This window comes from Mus musculus, chromosome 4 (assembly GCF_000001635.26).
Source record: "Mus musculus strain C57BL/6J chromosome 4, GRCm38.p6 C57BL/6J".
Classification (NCBI taxonomy): Eukaryota; Metazoa; Chordata; class Mammalia; order Rodentia; family Muridae; genus Mus; species Mus musculus.
In genome coordinates, this window is record NC_000070.6 from 98,590,645 (window position 1) to 98,614,996 (window position 24,352).

Genomic DNA, 24,352 nt, shown 5'->3' on the forward strand with positions numbered 1-24,352 from the left:
AACAATGCAGGTCATTAGTTACTTATCAAACAGATGGGGAAAACAGAATTATATGGAAGGTATAAGAGAATAATTATAGTTATTATCATAATGTATCAGTGGGAAGAACTGCAAGGAAAATAGTTTAGATCTACTGTTCTATCAAATCTAGGTGAGTCCAGCCTGTAGCAGCAAGACAGGTTGCACACATGACCACACCCCCCCCCCAAGAGCTAACTGGAGTTGTGAATGAAAGACAATACACACACACAAGCTCAAAAGCTGGGCAGTTCTAATCCTCCCCACAGCGAGTACTCTTTTCCTCCAGCACTCCTGCTGGCCTAACGCCCTCTATTTCTATATAATTTATTTTTGTTGCCCTGGCTCCTTCTGGGCAGCTTCCTAAGTCTTTCCTGCCCAAGGTGCTTCTGGGCAGCCCTTCCAGGGGCCGCATTCCTTCTGACCTCCATTTTGGATGATTTTCTTTCAGCAGCTCTAAATCTGATCCCTTTCCCTCCGAGACATGGCAATCTCTCCTCCCAGTTCGTAGCCTGCACAAATCTAAAAGTCCTGCCTCCATCTACCTGCCCAACCATTGGCCATTGGCGCTTTATTGATAATCAAAAACCAACTAGGGACAAGGACCTTCAGCATTTGGACAAGCAGACTCCTGATTTGGGGAGCTGGATTAATTCAGAGCATTAGAACCAATCCGCAGCACCAGTGAGATTATAATCTTAGTACACCTTGGACATGAACAGATGACTAGTTGTTTGTCTACAGTAAGATGTCCTATGTAATTACTTGGTCAAAAAGTCAACTTTGAACAGGTATATAATATTTATTTCCTGTGGTGACAAAATTTATTCTGTGTAATAACCATAACACACTTTCAGGACCATGTTTAATGGGCCCTCTAGAGCTCCATATATAGTACAGTTTGGTCTGTTTTCTACATTCTTTAGGAATCTGGAAAAACTATAGAAAATGAAGTATCTGTCATAAAACTTTGCATTAAGCTCAACTACTGTTCTCATAAAGTTTAGCAACAGGGTTAAGGAATTTGGTCCTTCATTAACTATAGCCACAGTTGAATTTAGGAGACTTTATATAGTTACTTAGAATTGCCCTGTGAATCTCTAGTACAAAGAATATTGAGACTTTTACCATTAGTGAATTGTATACACACATAAAAGTAAAGACATGTTTTAATTGCAAGTATATACATAGATACCTTTATATGTTTATTCATTATGTAAATGTTCGGGCTGTAATTTTACAAGTATTTCTTATTTTTTTTCTCAAACAGATAAACAATCAGATTCTTTATGGAAGAAGTCATCAGAACGCATCTGCCATTATTAAGACTGCCCCAACCAGGGTCAAACTGGTTTTCATTAGGTAAGAAAAATAGACCTGCTTTTCTTGACATAGTATCCTCGTCAGAGACCATTACTGGCATTAGTATTTTATTTTTGCTTTGTGTAGGAATTTTCTTGTTTCTGTGTTTCATGAGATAGACTTGGTAGTTGAGTTTACTATTCTCTGTATTTCAGCTTTTAGCTGTATCTGCATGCTTACATCCTTAGGGATGTACTGGAGGCCGCTCACTCCTGTCATCATGGGTTGATATTTACTGATCAGTTACTGTCTTCATGAAAGAACCAACAGTTAGAGCACCCAGAAAAGTGTATCAAGCTGGTAGAACTCCTGCCAGGATGTGCTAGATCCTGGCTTCATCTCAACACCACTGTGTGCCTATAATCCAAGCAATTGGCAGGGGTTGGGGGTCAGAAGTTCAAGGTCATATTTGTATACATAGAGAGCTGGAGGCCAGCCTGAGCTGCATGAGATGCTGTAAAGAAAAACAGCACTGGTGGGGGCTGGAGCCCAGTCAGCCAGCTCTGCAGTGTTTGTGATTCCACACTCTCCTGCCTCACCAACCTACTGCCTGAGCTCCTACAGTGCTTGTAGGTGAGAGGTGGGAGTCTGTCCATCTTGTTGCCAGTCTTCTATATCATCAAAAGCTGAGCTTAAACCTCTGTTATTTAACTGGAATGATATTAAGTTTGAATAATTTGTAGGTAGTGTAAGTAACCACGTTTGTTAAATATTTCTGGGTGTCTTTTTCCCCTGTGCTTCCATTACCAGTTTTAAAATGGACACCTCATCTCCTTCATTTGTTTGCTTCAGATTTTTTTTAAATTATGGGCTGTGAAGATGAATCAATGCTTAAGAGCACTGGCTGCTCTTGCAAAGGACTCAGATTCAATTTCAGACACCCATGCGGTACCTGTACCTTTAGTTCCAGGGAATCCAATGCCTATTCCTGACTTCAGTGGGCAGCTGGTATGCACATGGTACACATACACGCAGACAAAACACTCATATACAATAAATAAACCAATAGGGATACAGCTCAATAGTACCAACAGTTAGAGCACACAGAAAAGTCTATCAAGCTGCTAGAGCTCTTGCCAGGATCTAGCACATCCTCAGGGCCCTGGGTTGCATCCCCAGCACTGTAGAACAAATAAAATGGTCAGCATGATAAGAAGCGTAGGGTAAGGGCTGAGAGAATATTGGCTGCCGTTTTAGGGTGAAAGTGATGGTTATTTCCCCTTTCTTGTTAATTACCATCAGGGAGACCTCACCATTGCTGAGACCACTGGGCCCTGAGGCGAGTTTTGTTCCCAGGTTGGGCAGTGGTACAACTGAGTACCCTCCTGCATCCTTTTCTCTCACCTAACAGCTCTTTCTTCCTTTGTTCTGGCTTGCAAAGGGGAGACCTTCTTGTGTGTCACTGCGTTAAGCTGCCTCCTGAGACTTGCTCAACAATACTTTCTCTGGGGTTTCTTTGCTCTTCCAATTGTCAGGTGTTTGAAATGAGAGTTTGCAGATAATAACTTCAGCAGACTTGAAGCAAGATCAGTCACTGAAAAGGCTAAGCTGTCCATTGAAAGAAATTCACACAGGTTTGGACTTAAAGACTGTTCATGTGTCTCACAGGGCTAGTTTATTGAAAGGTTTAGTTTCCAGTTTGGTCATGTTAAAGACAAGGACCACTGAGAGAGGGGCTTAAAAGTTGGTGAGTCACTGGGTACTGCCCTTAGATGATTTAGGCATTTCTCCTAGATTGGGAGTTAGTTTTCTTCAAAGTGTGTTCTTATAAAAGTGTAGCTTCCTGCTAGAGAGATGACTCAGGGGGTACTGCCCTTCCATGGGACCAGAATTTTGTTTCCAATACCCACTTACTATGATCTGCCCACTTACTACTGGCTATAATTTCAACTCCAGGAAAATCTAGTGTCACTCTTGTCTCCTTAGGCACCTGCATTCATGTGTATACAGTCAAAATACAATTAAAAAAATTAAAAGAAAAAAATGCACTTGGGATGGAGTTGTAGCTTAGTGAACCATTGCCTCCCATGCATGAGGCTGTCCGGTCCATCCTGAACACTGCCTCCCATTCATGAGGCTCTCAGTTCCATCCTGAATACTGCCTCCCATGCATGAGGCTCTCAGTTCCATCTGGAACACTGCCTCCCACACATGAGGCTGTCAGGTCCATCTGGAACACTGCCTCCCATGCATAAGGCTGTTGGGTTCATCCTGAACACTGCCTCCCATGCATGAGTTCATCCTTAGCACCACAAAGATTTAAAACAGAAAAAAACAATTAGCCTGCTCCCAGGATCACTCTCTGGCTTCCTGTTTTTACATGTTGCATCTCCCTTTCCTACAAACTGTCACAAGGATTTCTAGTCCCTCACCACAGCTTGCACAATGCTGTTTGGATGTTCATCTTCTAAAAACATGAGCTAACCCTTATCAGGGAAGCTGTTTCTTGCATTAGGTAGGAACTAACATAAGACCCACAAAGTAGGCGATGTGCAGAGAGTGCAAGACTTTCAAGCACTGTCTTATAAATGTTCATCAAAGTCCTCCCCTCAAGACTCAGGGATCCAGCCGGGCGTGGTGGCGCACGCCTTTAATCCCAGCACTCGGGAGGCAGAGGCAGGCGGATTTCTGAGTTCGAGGCCACCCTGGTCTACAGAGTGAGTTCCAGGACAGCCAGGGCTATACAGAGAAACCCTGTCTCGAAAAACCAAAAAACCAAAAAAAAAAAAAAAACAAACAAACAAACAAACAAAAAAACAAAACAAAAAAGACTCAGGGATCCACGTGGAAGAGGCGTTAGAAAGACTGTAAGAGCCAGGTGATGGATGACTCCAAGGAGGCAGTGACTTCTAGATACAGCAAGACTGATGCACTTATGAACTCAGAGTGACAGGCAGCATGTACAGGACCTGTCAAGTTCAAGCCAGATGGGGTCCCAGCACTAAGAAGAGGAAACGTGTGCTTCCACCCCTAACCAAGAAGTTATTTGCAATTGGTACCCGCTGGCAGAAGGAAAATCAGTGTCTCTAATACAGTATCATTGAGTTTATTAAACACACCAGGGCAGACCCCATGCCCAGGAGTACTTAGCCAACACAAAACGAGCTCAGTGTATTTTTCTAGAATTTTGCTTTGTTTCAACACTTTTTATCTTTTCGTCTTCTGCTTATTTAGTTTGATTTTCTATTGAGGGGTGGTGTTTCTTGGTTTTTGCATTTGTTTGTTTTTTAAGAGAGAGGAAAAGTACATAAATTTGGATCAGTAGAGAGTAATTAAGGAAAGGGAAAACATAATCGAAACATATTGTATGAGAAAATATTTTTTCCATTGAAAAGAAAGCCATGAGCTGAAATGTCTTTTCTTTATAAGCTACCCAGCCTTGGGTATTTTATTTAATTATATTACATACGTGTTTGTATTTGTATTTTATTATAGCAGCAAACAAAAGCACACGGCTCTCTGTTTAGTGCATGGCCTTGGCTGCAGTTACAAGTGTTGTTATCAACATGCCACTCCTCTTTCAGCACTGGCAGAGCACTTATTGCCAGTTCTTGGCCTTCTGCTTTAAAGTAGCAGAAAGGAAATGGAGCATGGTCCAAAGGAAATCATTTCATGCAGGAAAGTATTTGGAAGTCAAAACCTTCCTCCTCCTGTAAAGAAAGACTGAAGCAATGTGAAGTTAACCACAGGAGACAGAGCTGTGTAGAGTCTCAACAGAGAAGAGGATCTATCAGCTCAGTTTTCTGATAGTTTTGAGGGTTTTTTTTGTTTGTTGGTTAGTTGGTTGGTTGGTTGGTTGGTTGGTTGGTTGGTTGGTTGGTTTTGTTTTGTTTTGCTAAGGTGGTATTAAGCAACTTGTGTTATCAATGCACATTGAAAATGTTTGTTCTAATGTGTTCCTTTGAGGTTGTTATTAAAATAAGTACTATAAACTGGGTGTAAACTACAGAGATTTAATTCTTCAATCTTGAGGTCAAAGTACCAGCAGGTTTGGTGAATGGTGAGGGTCTGCTTCCTGCCTCTTACTAGTTCTTTACATGTCAAAAGAGCTTCCTTATTCCTGTTTTATAAGAGCAAGAACCCCAAGAGAGCCCTGCCTCCACGAGCAGATCTCTCCCAGAAGTCCCCTAACTAACACTGCTGCCATAGTGATTAAGTTTCAGCATATAAGTTGGGGACACAAATAAACAGACCATAGCATGTACTGTTATTGAAGGTCATTAAATTATATAATTCCCAGGATCTGTTGGCCATTTAGAAAATGTTATTGAATTAATTCCTTTTTGGCTACCATAAAGCAGCTCTAGATTCCTTTCCAAAGTGAAAACCATAGTAATTTATTAAATATGGATTTAAATATATGTATGTAATTCAAAATTCTCGGTCTAATTTCAGCTTCTTACAATGTTTTCCATATTAGTATGTTTGAAAGATTTGTCACTTTTTTAGAAAAACAAAAATGGATTGGCAGGGTAGCTCAGTGGTTGAGTGCTTGTCCAGTGGGTTTGTGGAGGTTGCTGGTTTTAGTTCCAACACTGCCAAAAGTTGGGGGGCAAGGAAGCCACACAAAAGAATAGGCTTATAGAAGGAAGACGATTGTAGGAGTGATTCTGTACACTTTCTTATCGTACTCACTTTTAAAGTTACAGGGAAATGAGCTTCAACTGAATCAGGAGAGATCTGTGCAGTGCTGACAGCCAGACTATTGGCCTGAGTTGCTTTGTATTTGGTATTTTATGTGTAGACATTGAATTAAACTTTCATTTGTCTAAATGGAAGGAGATATTCCCTCTGAGAATGCTTAAGTAGAAAGAGGTTCGCCACTCAACGCCAGCCCCCCCCCGCCCCAGAGCCCAGATGAAAATTAGGAGATGAAACGTTGGTCCAGCATCCCAGAACTTAGAATCCAGCTGTTTATACACATCTGTGTGAGCTTAGTCTGTTTCCTAGTATAAATGGGCATGATTGCCTGTGGGCTCAGCCGTGTCTGCTGATGTGGGGACATCTGTGAATGTGGTAGGAAAGGTTAGGAAGGATGGGAGAAAGGGCCTAAAAGAAGTCAGAAAGGAGATGGTACAAAAATGCACTCTCCTCTGTGTTTAATTTTAGGATGGTGTCTGTGTCTGTGTATTTGTGCATGTATATTGTGGGCATACAGGTGGTTTTTCTACAGCAAGAGTGTAGAAATCATGTAGAGATTAGAAAACAACTTGTGAGAGTCCATTCCCTCCACCATGTGGGTCCTGCCGTGGAACTTGCGTTGTCAGGCTTGCTGACTAGCACTTCTTGTGCTGCCCCAGCAGTGATACTGTTACACAACGCAAATTTGTGCTGTAAGAATCTCTCATTACATCATGATGTATAAGCACCGGGAAAAAGACAATATGTTGTTATTTCCTGAAACAAAGGGATCAAATCCCCATCCTTAGCTTACTTGTTAAGTAATGCTTGCCTATTATTATTAATAAGGAATATAATACCTTTAATAAGGAGTGTGCAGAGAAACATCTAATACAGCGAATCCTAATGTCAGTGAAATATTTCAGATCTGTATAGGACAAATGGAGATCCCTGGTAGATTTGCATCTACTTCCTATGCAGTGACCTGTTCGTGGTGGTCACAGGTGTACTGGCTAGAGCTCTGTCATATTCTTGTGTCTGTCACTTCTCCTGGCCTCTGGAACATTAGTGGTAGAGTTGTACCAGGTTTGCACATACATGTTACCCATATGAGTAATGCAGGAGGTTAGCGTCCATCTATCCACAGTGGCTCTGCATCACAGATCCTGTAGCATTTTATGTTCATGATCGTCTGCCTCAGCACTCACTTGCACACACGTCTTTCAGCCCCTCGTGCCCTGCCACTTTCAGACTCTAAGAACCCGGATTTTGCCCATTCGGGAGCCAGGTTCTAGAGGAACTAAAAGTCAATTTATGAAATTTCAGCAAGTTAACTCTTGAGTCATCTCAGCACCAGTGATATGATTAAACCCTGTATCACTAGCACTGGCTATCTGATTTGGAACTGCATTTATATATACTGTATTTTTTATAGTTGATGCTTCTATTTGGAAACATTTCCTACCTTAGATATTACTAATTTTTGAAACCTTTCCATTATACAGAAGTTAGTGGCTTTTATACCTCCGTGACTCTTTTTCAAATTTATTTACCTTTGAAATAAAAATGAGAACTGGCCACAGGCTTTGGAGTATGGTCAACACTCGGGGAGGGGAACTATTAAAATATGCTACGTGTCATGTTTTAGTTAACTGGGTCCCTTAGTCTGTAATGATGCCTGCGCCTATCACAACCATGTCCTGTTCCCTTAACACATGTATTCATTCATGTTAATTGACCTGATTATTTGCTGGGGACTCTGAGTTGCTGTGTGTGAGTATCCATAGTTTACATATTACCCCGGTATATATTTATATATGATTATGTTGAGTCACAAACATACAGACTTTGTTTTACTAAGTTATTCACCTCCTCACCATCTGGATACATATTACAATTTAGGCTCTTGGTCCATTTTATGCTTTCCCCTCTACACAAGCAAGCCAGCTTACACACAAGAGGCTATATTCATGCTGAGATGAATAGCTGTGTGTGGTGTAAGGGGAGCCAAGGAGATTAATGATCTTGTCTGTAGCTCCTGTCATGCCTTCCCTGACTATTTAAAATTAAATGTCATGTATAAGAACTCAGTCTCCATTATGTAATTATGTGTGGAAAATGTGTACTGTGTAAAACTCCTGGGGCTAAAGGAGGCAGGAAACTGGAAGTCTTGGGAAGATTTAGTGCTAGCTGCCAGGCCCTACAGTATAAAAGTGAGCTCACCATGGGAGCCACCCTGCTGTATCGATTGCACATATGTCTTGTTTTGGCAATTCAAAATAGTGTGGCCTGCACATATTCCTGAAAGATGATATTGGCTTAAAGTTCATATGAATGTCAGCCCTCTCGAGGCCGAGCCCATGCAAACAGTCATCTTGGATTCCTGCTTTTAAAAACTCTCACTTTGTAGCCTTCTGGGCCTTTGGAAAGGAACCACAGGGAGAGATGCTTAGCTGGGACCCAAAGCACAAGGAAGCAAGTTTGTACAAAAACCAAAGGCTGGGTGTTGGTCATCATGTGTGAACATTGAGGTGTGTGTGTGTGTGTGTGTGTGTGTGTGTGTGTGTGTGATTTCAAATCCTGTAAGGAGCTGTCTTTACAGCACCATTCATGAACATGAATCACATGAATTCAGCAAACTTTAAGTGTAGAGACTGGGCTAACTCCATCTTTTCTTTTCATTCCTTTTTCTTTTCTTTAACATGGTGCTAGAGATTGAACACAGAACTTAACACATGTCAAGCAAGCACTGTGCTCTGAGCTACACTCCCACCTCCACCTTCCTTGAAGAATTTATAGTGTCTTTGAAAATCATTTTCTTTTTTTCTTGCTATTCCCACTCCCTGACAGTGCTGGGGGGTGTCAGCTTGTAGGAATTATGACTCTATTTGTTCGTTTCTACCCTTGGTGTTCACAACCTATTTATGAGGCCACTGGGGACAGTGTGATCAGCTTTTCTTTCAGTTGACATTTAGACTCTGGGGCTGTGAGTGGAGCAGTCGCCTAGGACATGAAGGAGCTGGGCTTGAGCTCTAGCTCGTTGTCGTGAAAATGTAAATAATAGCTATTAAACAGGGTGTGATAAAGAATAAGAAACTGCCCCGTTCGTTTCCTGTGATGGTCGTCCACACACACACAAAACAAAACCTAGTAAACCCAGATGGCTGTTTTCACATAAAGGCTGGAGGAACACCACCTTTCAGTGCTGACGTGTGGAGAGTGGGAATTCATGTGACCTACACTAGGGCACTGTGCTGCCTTAGGCTTAGAATGGAAGCAGGCAATGGGAAGCCTCTTAGATGAGTGGCTTTTGTCCCCAGAGGGTGTGGTCCTGTTGTCACAACATCCTGCTTAAGACTTTATTTTTTTCCTCTAGAAATCCATTAGTTCCTGGCTGGTACACACCTGGCCCTATGGCCTTTCTGTTTATAGTGTGCGATTCCAGTGTCCCTCCCAAGAAAGTCTGTTTTGCTTAAGTTGCTCCAAGTTCATTTCATCACTAATGACCGACCTGGGAGGCCATGAAGGCAGGTGAATCTGAGCAGACTCCGGGGACCACAGCAATTCCTTATGTGCCTTTCCTTGTCACAAGTGTGGCCTGGATTTCTGGATCTGTTAGCCTTCATACATGAGATGAGGTCTTCGTCCCCTGCGGCTCTCCTATGACTCCTGTCACTGGCTTGGCATGAGATTGCTGTGGTCCTCAATGGTCTCCAAGCAGGATTTGTCAATGCTGCTTCCTGGTAGGAAGGATCATCTCCTAGTGCTTGGCTTATGGTAACATAACTTTAACGTGTGGGTTTTCCCAGCCTGCATTCAGAGTGGAGAGAATAAAGCTATGCTCGGTGCTGTCTTTCAGAGAGAATCTCTATGTGGTAGTTACTCTCTATGTTGCTATTACAAAACTCCTGATGAAGGCAACTTAAAGAAAAGGTTTATGTTGTTTGTAGGTACAGTTCATCATGGCAGGGAGAGCATGCAGCAGGCGCTGAGGCAGCTGGTCACCACACCCACAGTCAGGAAGCAGACACTGGTGACTGCTGAGCATCTGCTCGCACTGGCCATTCTATTCCATGTGGCACCTACATTCATAGCAGTCCTCCTCTTTTTGGTTGCTCTGATCTGAAAGCACCCTCATAGACACACCCCAAGGTGTGTTTCATGGTAATTCCACTTCCCTTGTCTGAAGCTGACTGTACAGGATTCTTGTGTAAGCAGAATCTTGTAGTAGGTGACCTGCCCACCTGGCTTATTTCCTTTGGCATAGATTTCAGGGCTCATCCATATTGCAACCATGTGTCAGAATTTCCTTCCTTTTTCACACTAATGGTGTTCTACTATTTGAATATGCTGTATTTATAGTCCACCTTTTAACTATTGTAAATAATGCATCCATGAGCACAGTCGTGCAGTTCCTTCTTTGAGACCTCATGTCTCTCAGATGTAGCCCTACAGATGTAATTGCTGAGTCACCCCCACCCTTCTGTCTTGACCTTTTGGGGAAACAATCATTTTCTGTATCAGCTTCGCCATTTTCCATTCCAACAATGATGCAGAAGATTCCAATTCTCCCACCTTTCCCAGTTTATTAACTGCGTTGTTTTTCTCCTAGTGAGTTTGAGGGGACGCCTCCTTGCGGTCTCAGTTTGCGTTCACTGTGATCAGTGTGTTCAGCACCTTGAATATACTTTTGGCTATTTATGTCTTCATTGGAGAACTGCCCACATCTGCCTTAAGTAAGCTTACTATTGCTGTGATGAAACACCATAACCAAAAGCAGCTTGAGGAGCAAAGGGTTTATTTGGCTTACACTTCCACATCATATTTATCACTACAGGGAGTCAGGACAGGAGCTCCAGCAGAACAGAGACCTGGAAGCAGGAGCTGATGCAGAGGCTATGGAGGAGTGTTCTTATTGACTTGCTCACCCTGCTGCCTTATAGAATACAGGGCCACCAGCCCAGGCTGACACCACCCAGAATGGGCTGAGCTCTCCCCTATCAATCAATAGTTAAGAAAACGACCTATAGCCCAGTCTTATGGAGGCATTTTCTCAATTAAAGTTTTCTCTTTTTAGATGCCTCTAGCCTCTGTCAATTTGACATAAAACTAGCCAGCACCACATTTATTGCCAATTTTTCCAAGCAGGTTGTTTGTTTTGCTGTTGCTTCTGAGTTATGGGAGTGTGTACATATTCCAGATATTAGCCATTTATCAGATTGGTGATTCGCAAATATTTTCTCTCACCTCTTCACTTTCTGGGTTGCATTAGAAGGAAACAATACAGTCGATGTGGTGTCATTCATCTGCTCTGCCATTTAGCCATTCAGTGCCCAGTGTTGCAGAACTTTGCCCTGTTTTCCCCCAAAGGTTTTTTACAGTACTAGCCCCATAATTAAGTCTCTGATCTATTTTGAGTTCATTTTGACATAGGATACAAAGTAGGGATCCAGTGTTGTTCTGTGCATATGACTGTCAGGGTTCTCCAGCACTGTTTGATAAAAAGAAATCACTTCCAGCATCGAGTGGCTTTGCTGTCCTTGAGAGTCTTTCAGTCACGAACAAAGGGGTTTATTTCTGGGCTCTTCATCCTATTCTGTTTGTGACTGTTGTGTCCTTGTGGTAACTTTTGATATATGAAAAGGGGAAACCTTCAATGCTGTTCTACATCAAGATTGTTTTAGCCATTTAGGAGTAATCTCAAGATGTTTTACAAATTATCAGAGAGACCACACATTCACGTTTAAAAGAAATAAACAGACTTAACAGAGAGTTTGATCTCAGATTGACTCATAAGAAATGATAGTGTTTTATAAATACACCTACCCTAACACATGAGATATCTCTTTTTACTTTTCCTCTTTCAAAAATTATTGCTGCAAGCTCACTGGGCTTTCTAAAAAATATAAATACCTACTATAAACATCTTTTGTAAAGCCATGCAGTTAAAAGTTAAGACAGGTGAACAGGTTTATATATACTAAGCAGAATAGCATAGGTGAAAGTAAGTCCTTGACTTATTCTGGTTCTAGTGAGTGGGGAGTCCTTTGAATTAATTCAGATACAGATCAAGAAAACCAGGAGGGAATGTCTTATCGTGGTGCGGGCAACTGATGGAAGTGGGTTAGGATGGGACTGTAGGATGGGAAGGAAGAAGAGCAGCAGTGTGGGCCTGTCCGCACTCCTGGGAGGCTTGCTCCCACCCAGCGCTATTAGGGTTTGGAGCCCTGTGGCAGAGGACCTGCTACAGGTGGAGACGAAAACCTTATTCCCTTTTTTAAAAAAAAAACAAAACCTAACATTTTTTTTTGAAACAAGAGTCGATTTCAAATTACATACTAGCATGAAGTAGTAAATTAAGGTTAGCTATGTATAGATTATGAACTGTCTACCCTTTGGTTACAAGTTTAAACTAACTTTTAAAAGCAGATTTTACAGGTCTTTAACCATACTCAATAAACGTAAAAATACTGAGGTACAAAAAGTTTACCCAAATCCTGAGATAAAGTTTAGACTTTAGCAAACGTTTTAGAGAGTTAAAGGAAACCAAGAAAAGGGGTCTGAGGTAAGCGGCAGTAATCCTGCTGGGACTGGTTTCCTTTTCAGCTGTTTTAAAGCACATAATGTATTTCTCCTGGGCTGTTTTGTTTTGCTCTCTCTCTCTCTTTTCCTGTCTCAGAGTCAGGTGGCCAACTGACTCATGATAGCAATTTAGAGATCTTTTAAACAAACATGTTTGGGTCAGGAGAGAGAGGGCTTTCGTACAACTCGAAAGCAAGCCTTTTTTTAACATAAGGTAAAACAGCATAAAACAAACCCAAAAGAGACTCGAATCCCTTCAAAATCGAATCCAATGATCAGAGGGAGGGATCAAACAAACCCAGAGAAAGACTGGAGCCTGGGCCTGAAAGGAGTTAAGATTTTGGTTCTGGAAACATGGCTTTCACCCCTAAAGAGCCTGGAGTTATAGCACAAGGCTGCTGTGCTTCCGGCCTCTGACACCCTTGATAGATCCTGTGTTCCCCTTGTGCAGCATTGCTTGATTACCTTCCTGATGACTCCTCTCAGTAGCGTTCCATCGACACTGTCCCATTTCTCCCCCTGGAAATAGTCTATAAGATGCTGTGCTTCTTAATGTGCCGGCTGGAAGACCTCCTGTCCCCAGCTTCCATATCTTCTTGATCTTCTCGCCTCCTGGCCCTCCCATTTAGGACCTTGTCACTGCTATCAAGGTCAGTCGTAGTCATCGAAATTTGTTCCTTTAGTTGCTGAGTAATATTCCATTCTATGGGTGTACAAGTTTATTGATCCATTTTCCTGTGAGCATTTCTAATTTTTTTAAAGATGTATTTATTTATTTTAATGCATATAAGTACACTGTAGCTGTACAGATGGTTGTGAGCTTTCATGTGGTTGTTGGAAATTGAATTTAGGACCTCTGCTCGCTCCAGTCAACCCCAAACCCCACTCTCTCAAGTCAACCCCACTCGCTCAGTCCCTGCTCACTCTGGCCCAAAGATGTATTTATTAATATAAATAAGGACATTGTTGCTGTCTTCAGATATACCAGAAGAGAGCATAGATCTCACTACAGGTGGTTGTGAGCCACCATGTGGTTGCTGGTATTTGAACTCAGGGCAGCATCTCACCAGCCCGCATTTCTAATTTTTAAGTATTATGAATGAAGTGTAAGCATGATTTTAAAAAAATCATTCATTTACAGAATTATATACAGCATATTTTTCTGAAGATAGAATTGGGTATACTTCTGTACTAAGCAGTAGCCCAAACTGACAGAAAAAAGAAAAGAAGAGGAGAGGAGAGGAGAGGAGAGGAGAGGAGAGGAGAGGAGAGGAGAGGAGAGGAGAGGAGAGGAGAGGGGAAAAAAAGAAAAAGAAAAAAGGTGCTTGCTCCCCAGGTCTGATGACCCGAGTTCAGTCTCTGGAGCTCACAGATCACAGAAGGGCAGAAGATGACCAGCTCCTCAGCTTCCTCTAACCTCCTGCATGCACAGATACACATCACTCACACACATACATGCTAGTAATATTAATAAATAATTTTACATTTATTTTCAATTATTTCATGTGGATGGGGGCTTTGCCTCCATGTATGCCTGTGTACTACACACATGCCTGGTGCCTATAAAAGCAAGAAGAGGGTGTCAGTTCTCCTGAAGCTGGACTTACAAGCAGTGATAAGCCTCCAGTGGGAGCCGAGAATCCCCCTGGGTCCTGTGGGAAGGCAGCACTCACAAGCACTGAGACCTCTCTCCAGCCTGTTAATAATTTCCAATGGTTGTTTTTCATATTAATTCCCATTAAAATTCAGCAAAATCCATGCCTCTCCACTGACTCTGAGCATTTAGGCATTCATGCTGCAGACATTCCATGTCAGCATGTCTTCCCATGATCATCAAAGCAGCAACAGGACAGTGAATAAGGACTGCCGTGCAAGGGGAAGAAAGGTGCATGCTGGAGGAACGTACGAGCAGCCGTGTACCTGTGATCTAGGCAGCCTAGGGAGCCATGCTCTGCTCTATTGCTTACTGTTTGCCCTGTCACATACTATCATCGAAATGTGTTCTCCTGAATACATACTATTTAAAATAATGACATTCGGAGGCATGTTTTAGCCATTAAATCCATATAAGTAGTAGGCAGTGTGAACACAAGACTCAGGGAGACTGCACTTGGTAGATTGAACAAGCTTGGAACCATTTGTATCTTTCCTTAGGAAGTTTATAAAATGGATTTAAGAAAAAACAGTGACTATGTAAAAATTTTCCCAAACTAGGTCTGATTAACTTGAACCTATGAAAGGAGATGACATCTGCAGTTCTGGGTTAGGCGGGACACTTAGTACAACCGTTATAAGGGAGGTCTGAAACCAGACCATCGTTTGGAATCATAGCTCTTGTGATTTAGCAGCCTTGGTGGGTGGCTTTACCTGCATGTAATATAAAGTGATGAAGAAAACCGTAGCTACCTCATAAGGGCATACAGTAGCACACAAATGCTATTTCTGCTGACTATGTTTTCTGATTGGTGGCAAATACCTTGTTACATCAATATCCAAGAGGTCATTGAGGCAGGAAAATTTAGACTTCAAGGCCAGTCTGGCCACATAATGAGTTCTGAGCCCTCATAAGCTACATAGTGAGAACTTACCTCTCTATCTATCTCTATCTCTCTCCATATATATACATACATACACACACACACATACATATGTATATACATAATTACTGTATCACATACTGCTACAAATTCAGTGGCTTACAGCACCCCTGCACCCTTGCTTCTTGGCTTATGGCTCTGTAGGTCTGGTACAGTAGCTAGGTTTTCTATTCTGGGTCTAACAAGATGGAGATAAAAAATTAGTGAGGCTTGAGTGTGTGGGCTCTGGGGAAATTCTCTTATGAGCTCCTTCCTACTACACCTACCCAAGCTCAAGGTGTTCCAGACAAATTTCCTTTAGCTCAGAATCATGTAACTCAGTCTGATTAAGAGATCTGGACACTGTTTCTGAGACATGACAGTTCTCTATTTAAAGGTTTCTCATGGTTGGTTCAGGAACAAACAGGTAATCTCCCTTTATCCTGAAGTCAGCTGTGTCATATAACATAAGCTGATCATGTAAGTAAATTCACTGACCTGTCTGCACTGTCAGTCATGTGTACAAGGGGAGGAATTCCCAGCCTTCATGATATTCTGCATAAATACATCCTGCTCAGTTTTACCAGTGCCCATATATTTCTGTGTGTGTGTGGTGCAAGTATTTGCTTGTGTGCTGCTCTGGCCTGTGCATTTAAGCATACAGCTACACATACATGACCACACATACATCACCTCCTGCTGCTCCACTACCCAACACAGAGTAATGTTCACTACTCTATTGCCTTAACACAGGCTATTTCACCATCTGAGTTGGGCCAGATGATTACTGCCCTGCCAGTGACCTCTCACGGTTCTCTACTCCTCAATGTTATGTTTACAGACATGCACAGCCACACCCAACTTTTTGTGTGAGGATTTGAACTCAACTCCTTTTACTTACAGAGCAAGAAAGTACTCTTACCCACTAAGCTGTTTTTCCAGCCATTTCCAGCCATACTATATGTGTGTGTGTATAATATATATATATGTATGCATGTATATATATACACACACACACACACACACACACACACACACACACACACACACACAATATTCTACAAATAAGAGACCAAATTGGTAGTGTTCTTAATATCCTATTGAGAAACAACAAACTGACAGCCCCAGGGTAGTAATTCTACAATTGTAATTTTGTTTGTTTGCTATATTCCTCACTAATTGCTAATATCATCAAGATGGGAATCATGTTTTATTCATTTCTATATTTGTATTATAAACATGTGTCAAATAGATGTACATATTCAAAATAAGATGAGCTATATCATTGAACTGCAAGCAATTAAACTCTAACCAGCTTAAGTTAAAAGGAAAGCAGGGCTGGAGTATAGCTCTGTTGGTAAAGTACTTGCCTAGCATACACAAAGCCCTGGGTTCTCATCCCAGTACTCTATGAACTAGTGACAGTGATGGAAGACTGTAATTCCCGCACTCGTGGGTGACAGCAGGGTCATTCTCAGCTGGTGAGTTTGAGACCAGCCTGGGGAATTTGAGTCTGTCTTAGGAAAAAAAAAAAAAAACAGGAGAAGACACCCTTAGGAGATTATAGAGATATCTCATTGATTATCAAAAGGAACCACTAAGACTTCCAAAGAGAAGGCACCAGCACACCTCAAGAGTTATCAGCACTGGGAGGTTCCTGAGCTCTGTATTAACTGGAGGATTCCCTTTCGTAGTACCTTGATGGCACACTACTGAGTTCGGTGTATCTGCTCTAAAATTTGAGCCTCTGAGATGGAAAATTTGGTTGGCCCAAACTAAGGTACCTATATGTTTCATCCACTCATATTGAGACAGGTTGTTTGCATTATCTATTATAGGTCTCATATACCATCCAGGTACTGCCTATGAGCTGGACATATACCAAGTACTATCCTTCACATGGGGAAGTGCTGGTTCCTGGCAGGCTACAAACAGAAGACTGTCATTAAGTCACGGAAGCAGGTTGGAACACTTAGGACTTAGCTTGATCACAGTGCCTTCCATTTCATGTTTTCTCAGATCACTTATTCAGTAGACACTGTAGCGTGCATACTCTCCTGCTAGGTGACCAGCTAGCAGCTATCATTCCCAAGAAATAAGGTCTCACCTCTATGTTTGTTAATTTCTCACTGTGTCTGATATATAAACCATCCTAGATATCCGTGTGCCCTAGTTACCTTTAACGGTCAGCTCAACACAGCATTGAAGGGATTTTCACACCTGAGAAAGGATTTTCCATTGATGTGTTTCCAAGATTAGATTAACCTGGTGGGGAATTGTTCTAGTTCTTAATTGATATTGGAAGACCTAGACCACTGTAGGCAGCATCATCCCTGGATAAGTGGTTCTGAGCTAGTAAGAAAGCTAGCTAAGCATGAGGCAGCAAACAGCATTTCTTTATGGTTTCTGCTTCGGATTCCTGGGTGAGCTCCTGCCCTGACTTCCCTCAGTGATGGACTATGTCCTGGAAGCTTAAGCTAAATAAATCCCTTCCTCCTCTAAATTTCTTTTGATCAGAGTGCTTTTATCACAGCAACAGAAAGAAAACTAGAGCACAATATATATGAACGTTGAATATAGGTAGGATCCATTGTTCTGGTTTCAGGCCATACACACAGGGGTATGTACCCTGGAATAATTCACGTAAGCATCTCTCTTTAGCAGTGCTTAAGATAACTATAAAAACACAAACAATTGCAACTCTAGGTTGTATTTCATGTGGGTGCCTAACTTTCACTGCTGTTCAAAAGCTTGATCTTTAGAGCAAACAGGTTTGATTCTTGAGGAGACTCTCAGACTGTTGAGGGTGTGAAGACTCCAGAAGTCTTGTGGCCCACTGCTCATTTGCTGTGTCAGCCCTTTCCTTCTATGCTCCTTCTCCTGTGTCTTTTCTCTTTGAAGTCACTAGGATGCCACTCTCCACAAAATCAGTGGACTTTAAATGTCATTGAAGTCATATTAATTTGTGGAAAATCATTAGATTTTAAGCAGATATCCTGAGACAACTACTCATGACCACAGAGTATATGTGCAGCAATGTTTTGAGTGCTAGGAGCCTTGCACTAAAGCTTTGTCTGGGATGCTGGGTGTCCAAACGCCGATCCTCATGACTGTGTGGGAGGCACTTTACCAACTTAGCCGGCTTCCCACCCCTTCTTTACACTCCACCTCAATTCCCAAAGAATATTCACCATTCTGATACTCCAGTTTACTTTCATAACAGTCTAGGAACAAAGACTGTGAAGAGTGATTTCCTCACAGCCCCACAGCTAGAGCTGGGTTTCCCCCGTGAGGTACACAGTAGACTGCCTCCTCAATGGAATAAGAAGCCATAAGATGATTTAAAGCCAGAACAGAAGTATAATCACATTAGGTAGGAGTGTCAAAGGTTCATGGTCATCATTCTCTAATAGGAAGTTTGAAGCCAGCCTGGGCCACAGGAAACTCAGTCTCAAAACAGAAGATGATGATAAAGAGGAGGAGGCAGGGGTGGTTATGACTATAATCAGATTTATCTATCAAGACCACAATAACTTGGCTGGCTGAAGAGTAGCCTGCAGTGCAGATTCTGAGAAACATAAAACCGGAAATCAAATACAGAGCTTTCTTTGATTAGGGTGAGAAGTGGTGGTGTCCAGCACAAGGGGTAGGATGGGTAGCAGTGGAAATATTTAAGATACATTGTGAACATAGAGTCATGAGTCTTGTTCATGGATTGGAAATACCGCTGAGAAATGAGTTGTTTTTTTCTAGAAAGACTCTTAGCTCCCAGCCATACTCATGCAAACGACCCTATTAAATATAGCTGACATGGGCAGGAAAGTGGGAGAGGAACTTTCAGGGAAGAAGAGGTTCAGGGCAGGGGGAAAGGGATGAGAGTATCATAGGGATGGATGTGATCAAAGTGCATTATATATGTGTAAAACTATGACTGGCAGCAAATTTCAAAGACTCTTAGTTCCTGGTTGAGCAAGAGGGCAAGTCTTAGTGAGTACTCAGGTGAATCAGCTATAGAACAATCTGGAGAATTAGGAAAATAGTGAATTCTGTTTTTCTCAGAATGCTTGTCAGACATGTAGTAGTGACCCTTCAAGTGGAGAGTCAAATGTGCAGATAGTGAGCTCAGGACATGACCGGGTTGGATGTAGAAGACATAAATGTGGCCTTTGTTAGTGGAGCTCATCTCATTGAGATTATTAAATCATATGGAGAAGTATGCATAGGTGTTTATAAACAGTACGACGACAGGCTTTTCAAAGAAGTAGAGACATGACTAAAGTCTGAAGCAGGAATGGCATGGGCCAGTGGACGTGTTGCCCAGCTGCCTAGTCAGGTCACTTTTCTATGAGAAAAGACATATCAGGTCTTAGGTTAATTTCCCCCCCTTCTTGGTGCTAGGGTTGAATTCAGAGCTTCGTGTAAATGTTCTTACAGTGAACTTCATCACCAGCTTTTGTGTGCTAAACAGAAAGCATCTTTGTGAGTTTTCTGCTTTTATTTGTGGAAGATAAGACTTCACATAAATATATCTTAGCATAGCTATATTGGTCTTGCATAATGAGTGACTAGTGTAAGACAGTCATGATCTCCTACACAGTACTGCCTGTTGTCTGCTGGTCACATGATAGAAATGAGCCACATGATCAGAACTGGTATTTTAGAGGTGGTTGTGTACCTTTCCCCTGCTGATTAGATTCTAGCTCTTCTATGCTCTGCTCATTTAAGATGACACCCAGCATCCACATAACCACAAGGTGTGATCTTTCTAGAGCTGTGCTATCCCCATCCATCACTCTTCCTCATAGTCTGCCATGTAGGGCCTTTTATAGACACCCTGACATCCTTTATTGACAGAGCAAAGTTTGAAGCCAAGTAAGAAGCCTGGGAATGTTTGCAGTTCAAAGAACACAACACTGGAGACATGACTAGGACCTAGAGGCTGTGCACAGTTTTAAAAGTTGACATGCCATGGTGGCGCCGAAAGAGTTGACACTGTTCTAAAATTATCTTCTACAACATCAGACATTCTAAGATGGGTTTACTAACTCCCAGAGTCATCATTCTGTGTCACTAATAATTATATCTGAGTAGCTCTTAAAAGCGTGACACCTTTCTTTGTGTAATAGCTTTGCATGCTTGATCTCTCCACATACCTGTGCTGTTGTGTGCACATTTTTTAACTGAAAACAAAGGAAATACTTGTAATTTGAGTCAGGAACTTAACCATTTTCGAGTACTGACTCTTCCTGTTTGTCCATTTCACAGAAACGAAGATGCAGTCAGTCAGATGGCCGTCGCTCCCTTCCCGGAGCTATCACATTCTCCATCGCCTGTTGAGGTAAGATTGCAAGAAACAGTTCTCAGTGCACTCGATAGATTTCTCATTTCTGTAAGACCTTACCTTTTGATTTTTAATTACGTCATATCTATTAACTAGCAAATTTCCCTGCCTAAGATAGAAAGCTGTGGAGGTATGATTACAGTGTTAAATAAATATATTAGAATCAACTCACTAGTGTTGACTCTTCAGAGTTACAAAGTTCCTCAGATCTATTGGATGACCTAGCAATGGCCATGTATATGCTCAGTCCAGAGAGCCCCTGCAGCTGCTCAGTCCACGAAGCTGGAAGCTCAGAACAAGGAGGACTACAGTGTAGTCCCAGGCTGTCGCTGAAGGTCATGTCCTTGAGAATTGTTGCTGTGAGTCTGCATTGGAAGACAAAGCAGCTGAACTCTGATGTCCTCAGCACACTGGAGCAGTGATAGACACTTGCCAGGAGGAATGGCGCTTGCACCTGTGGTCTGATGTCTCCCTCTTCCTTTTCCTTCTGGGCACTCAGTCTCATGGATGGTACTGCTGACGTTTCAAGGTGTTTCTGACTTTCCCCCTCAGTTTCTACTGCATAGCTCAGTCATCTCTAGAAACATCCTCACATGTACTCTGTGAGGTGTGTACCCGACCCCGTGTCCTGAGTCCTGTCCAGATCAGTCACCATTAAATCAGAATTGATTCCAGTTGCATTTTTTAATCTGTTTTGCCCAGTTGTTTTAGGTAGGTTTTTACGCTGTGAACAGATACCTGACCAAAGCAACTCTTATAAGGACAACATTTAACTGTGGCTGGCTTATAGATTCAGAGGTTCAGTCTATTGTCATCAAGGCAGAAAGCATGGCACCATCCAGGCAGGCATGGTACAGGCAGAGCTGAGAGTTCTACATCTTCACCTGAAGGCTGCTAGCAGAATACTGACTTCCAGGCAGCAAAGAGGAGGGTCTTAAAGCCCACACCCACAGTGACACACCTACTCCAACAAGGCCACACCTACTTCAACAGGGCTACACCTTCTAATAGTGTCACTCCTTGGAATGGACTGAGCATATACAAACCATCACACCAGTTATTGTCAAATAAACTTCAAATTAAAAATTTGTAGCAAAGGGCAGTGGTGGTGTATGCCTTTAATCCCAGCACTTGGGAGGTAGAGGCAGGCGGATTTCTGAGTTTGAGGCCAGCCTGGTCTACAGAGTGAGTTCCAGGACAGCCAGGGCTACACAGAGAAACCCTGTCTTTAAAAAAACAAAAAACAAAAAACAAAACAAAAATTTGTAGCAATAAACATTGTCTTCATTGTCAGATTTCAGCAGTCTTGCTAACACTAAGGTTTTTTGTAGTTTTTTGTTTGGTTGGGGTTGTTTGTTTGTTTGTTTGTTTTTTAACTTATTTAAGACCTCAAAGGTTCTGAAGGTATAGCATTATAGTCTCTGGTATGCATCAGGCCCTGTGTTCAGTGTGTATTACCAAGAGACTGTAGTAGGAATGGTGAGAAAAGACTTGAAATAGATAGAAGACAGCTGACAGAGGGCCAGCCCCCCCTCCCCCCAGCCAGACTACCCGTTCCGATCCTGCAATTGTCCATGAGCCATGGAGCCCTGAACAGTTGCAGTTGCACTAACCCTTTGACCCACATTCTAGTTTTTTAAATAATAGTAACAATAGCTTCTGCCTTATTGCTTGGATTAAATAATGTATTGCAGAATATGTTGAGACCCCAGTAAATAACTGAGACCACAGATTGTAGTAAGCTATGTAAAAGCACCATGGCTTCATCTGTTTTCTTTTGCTGGGAATGGCTATAGATATCAACCACACGCCTTCCTTAGTGTGGTCCTGGCCAGCTGGTATCTGCAGCTTCCTGATGGGGGGTTTCACATGACAGGTGACTGAGGGTGCTGCTAGCTGTGCCAGGCCCTGTCTGGGTACTTCCAGTATTACTTTCATGATCCTTGCACCCAGACTCAGGTAGTGTTGTTATTTACAACTGTGAGAGGAAACCCGGAGGCTAAATCATATACCCATGAGCCTCTGTGCATACCTGACCATGACCACCAAGCCCCACACACCTGTCATGGAGATGAAAGAATCAGTGTATAGGAAGGACTTAGCACAGTTCATGCCACAGGGCAGCACTCAGCACAAGAGAACTGTTATTTAGAGAAATTTTAACGCAATTTTATAGTACATATTAAGAGCTATTGAAATTCATTTTTAAAAATTGTGCTAATCACTGAACTGATAAGTCACCATTAAAATTTTTTTCAGTCACCTATAAAAAAAGATTTTTTTATTATGTCTTAATCTTGCTGAATCAGTAATTAGCCAGAAAAAGGAACTTGGTGTCATTCAAAAGGGTATCATTATCTTATGAGCATTTAAAGACTGATTTTGCTGTTTATTTGTTTAGTTGGTTGGTTTTGGGTTTTGGTTTTAAAGCATGATCTTACTCTGTCGCGCTGGCTAGCCTAGAACTCATCCTCGTATATAGACCAGACTGGAGGTTAATCTCAAACTCATAGAGGTCTGTCTGCCTGCCTCGACCTCCCAAGTGCTGGGATTAAAAGTGAGCACACCTGGCCTGATTTTTCTTTTTAAATAAAGTGTGCTGTTAATGAGGTAGAAATTATTCCACTTATAATTTTCAAGATCCTAATCACAATAGCTCAATGCAGTATGCTGGAGTCAGCATTTCAGTTGATGGAGAATTAAGTCAAACAAGGTGCTTACATAATCCTTTCCTCCCTTCCTTCCTTCTTTCCTTCCTTCCTTCCTTCCTTCCTTCCTTCCTTCCTTCCTTCTTTCTTTCTTTCTTTCTTTCTTTCTTTCTTCCTTCCTTTCTTTTAAGATTTATTTATTTAATGTCTATGAACACACTGTCACTATCTTCAGACACACCAGAAGAGGGCATCAGATCTCACTACAGATGGTTGTGAGCCACTATATGGTTGCTGGGAATTGAACTCAGGACCTCTGTAAGAGCAACCCAGTGCTCTTAACCAATGAGCTATTTATCTGCACCACCAACCCATTTCCCACCCCCTACCCCCACTCCCATTTTTAAGGATGCAGCTCCAGAATTTCTTTTACAGTATTGCCATTTGAATTACATTCTCTGTTCTGGTGGCTCTAGTGACTGTCACCTCTGGAAAGGCACCTTCCTTTGGGTGGCATGAACTGTGAGCTCTCTTCACCAAGCTGCCCTTGTTTGCCTACATGGCAGTCACTCTGCTTTTATGCATAGGTGGTTCTGTGGGCTTTCAAGCATAACCTAGTATGTGGATGACAGAAGAACCAGTTTAAACCATACACTATATATTAAGTACAGCCATGCCATTGTTAAGTTGAACCTGACAACAGAAATGTGGCCTGACTTTTATTGTACGCTAGTGACATCTCACATTCCTCCCTTCATTTGGGAAACATTTATTAAGCTCTAACATCTGGCATAGTTCCAGCCAAGTTATTTTGGGCCCTTAGGTGCTAGGAGAGTCAGAAAAAAATACACCAGCAGAATATTGAATCACCGTGTGATGGTATTGTTGTGTCGTGCTGGCTTGTTTAATTTTCTTTCTACAAGTTGCATGTTGGTCATGTGACCTTGGTAAAGGTAGTTAACCTCCCAAAGCCTGTCTTCTCTATGAAGCCTCTTCTAAGTCTATCAGAAGGGAATAGTGAGACTCAAGTCCTAAGTCGGAAGAGTCCTCACAGCTATACATTTCCATGGCATTGTCAGCATTTCTATATACACACTTGACCACGGAGAGACCATTACTGCATTGTGTAGCAGTGTGTAAGCACAGCTCAGAAGTCAGGCATATTGCAGTCTGAACCTTCATCCTGTTAGAATTAGCACTATGAA

The 24,352-nt window shown here is 42.0% G+C and overlaps 1 protein-coding gene across 12 annotated transcripts in view; it reads left to right on the forward strand.

The window, feature by feature from the left end:
- Patj (PATJ, crumbs cell polarity complex component) overlaps positions 1-24,352 on the forward strand; it is a 324,044-nt gene that overhangs the window by 195,085 nt on the left and 104,607 nt on the right. For all 12 annotated transcript variants that reach the window (XM_006502704.3, XM_006502705.3, XM_006502699.3 and 9 more), the window contains 2 exons: positions 1,289-1,380; positions 20,424-20,496. In XM_006502704.3, coding sequence (XP_006502767.1) covers positions 1,289-1,380; positions 20,424-20,496 — 165 coding nt within the window. The remainder of the gene's footprint in view (positions 1-1,288; positions 1,381-20,423; positions 20,497-24,352) is intronic.